Source organism: Nematolebias whitei, chromosome 17, assembly GCF_014905685.2.
Source record: "Nematolebias whitei isolate Nwh7 chromosome 17, NemWhi1, whole genome shotgun sequence".
NCBI lineage: Eukaryota > Metazoa > Chordata > Actinopteri > Cyprinodontiformes > Rivulidae > Nematolebias > Nematolebias whitei.
This window is the reverse complement of record NC_056514.1, coordinates 14,058,777-14,060,541: the sequence shown is the minus strand read 5'-3', so window position 1 is coordinate 14,060,541 and position 1,765 is coordinate 14,058,777. Positions and strand designations below refer to the sequence as shown.

Below are 1,765 nucleotides of genomic sequence, written 5' to 3'. Positions count from 1 at the left end.
GTCCTTCAATGCAGGAGTTGGGGGTTTGAATCCACCAGCAGTCACATGCCAAAGTGTCCCTGGGCAAGACACCGAACCCCTCGTTGCCTCCGATGTGTGTCCCATCGGTGTATAAATGTGATAAAGCTCTGATTAGTCTCTTTAGAATGATTTGTTCAATTAGCTTTGTAGAGATCTAGTAGAGTGCTGTATGAATGGGTAAATGAGGCACAGATTGTTGTAAAGTGCTTTGAGTATCTCAATAAGATAGAAAGGCGCTATATAAGTACAGTCCATTTACCATTTACTATTTAATATGTAGTATATGAATATACTCTAGTATATTTGTATATATGTATATATATATTTGTATGTGTAGTGTATATATACAAATAGTATAATACAAATATACAGTATTACAGATGTAGAGGTGGTATAAAAAGGCTTTTTTGCACTGATCTAACTGATTGGGGATCAGTTCGGTTTTTGCATAACTAGACATCAGCTTGAATCTGTTTGTGTTTGTCCTTCAGAAACACCCGTTTATTTTGATGTACGAGGAACGCTTCGTGGATGTGGCCAGCTACGTGTGTCGCATCCTGGATCAGATCCCCTCCTCCCCCATCTCTCCCATGTACGTCGACTGATCCCAGGCCAGATGCGGTGTTTGCCTCCAGTGGGTGGTACACCGAGCGTTTGTCATCTTGGCTGTCACCTGTTGTTCACGCGTTCCAAAGAAGAAAAGAAAAGTCCAAATCCCTTGGTGTAACAACATCCATCTAAATAACTCTTCCTTCATTGTAAGAACCCAAAATCTCATCATCCATTGACTGGCAGAAAAACTTGAAGCAGCAATGTTGTCTTAGTAAAATGCATCTTTGCTTTTGACGGAAAAATTAGATTAAGCATATATGAAATACTATACTTGAAACTGATTCAGAAAAACAGGAATTACCAAATGAAATGTTGTGAAGCTCATCATGTAAGAACAAATGACTTGTACAATGGATCCATATGTTTTCATGTACAGATGAATGCTGACAGACCTACTGTCTAAAAACACTTCACACAAGTTGTCAGCACCTTTCTCACACGGTATATCAATTATTATGCAAAAGTTTTATTTTTTCCTGGAAAGCCTATTGGTTATGTAGTGTGGCTTCCCCCCTCCACCCACCTTCCCCATTCCTCGTATGCAGTATGTAAGAGCTTGTTGGGGCACATTTTAGATTCCTCACATCTCTTTCTGGCCTCAGTTTGTCTTTTCTCATTTTGTTCAAGTCACGCAATTAGGCATGGTGTGTTTAAAAATATATTTTATAGATTTATTAGTTTAAAACTTTTAATGTTACTTAAAGGAATTTTAAGGGCATGTTGTCGCCTTAGAGTTTTAAGCAAACGTGCTCCACCATCTTAGCTCAGATGTGTCGGGGATAACTCGACTGCCACAGCACCAAATTTTAGCTCAATATTTGTAAAATGGTCTGAATTAGAGCTAAGGTTGTGGCAGCCTTCTTGAATTTGGTTGACTTTACAAATTAATCAGTTGTAGACATACACCTAATGATGACTTTTATTTAACTGATACTACTTTCAGCTAATGATAAACTTGTGTTGAACAGCAAACGAGCTGAAAATTTTTCTTGCAAAATATTTTAAGTTACCAAGTCTTTGCCCAAAATGATAATTTGTTGCATAAATGATGCATTTTAAATCTAGTTCCAACCAAAATTTAAATGTTTTTTTTTTTTTTTTTTTTTTTTTTTTTTTTTTTTTTTTTTTTTTT

General features: G+C 36.5%; 1 protein-coding gene across 1 annotated transcript in view; it reads left to right on the top strand.

Moving 5' to 3' along the window:
* Positions 1–1,344, top strand: part of map2k4b (mitogen-activated protein kinase kinase 4b) — a 24,811-nt gene extending 23,467 nt beyond the window's left edge. The window contains exon 13 of the mRNA XM_037691185.1: positions 513–1,344. Coding sequence (XP_037547113.1) covers positions 513–626 — 114 coding nt within the window. The 3' untranslated portion in view covers positions 627–1,344. The remainder of the gene's footprint in view (positions 1–512) is intronic.
* Positions 1,345–1,765: the final 421 nt, after the last annotated feature.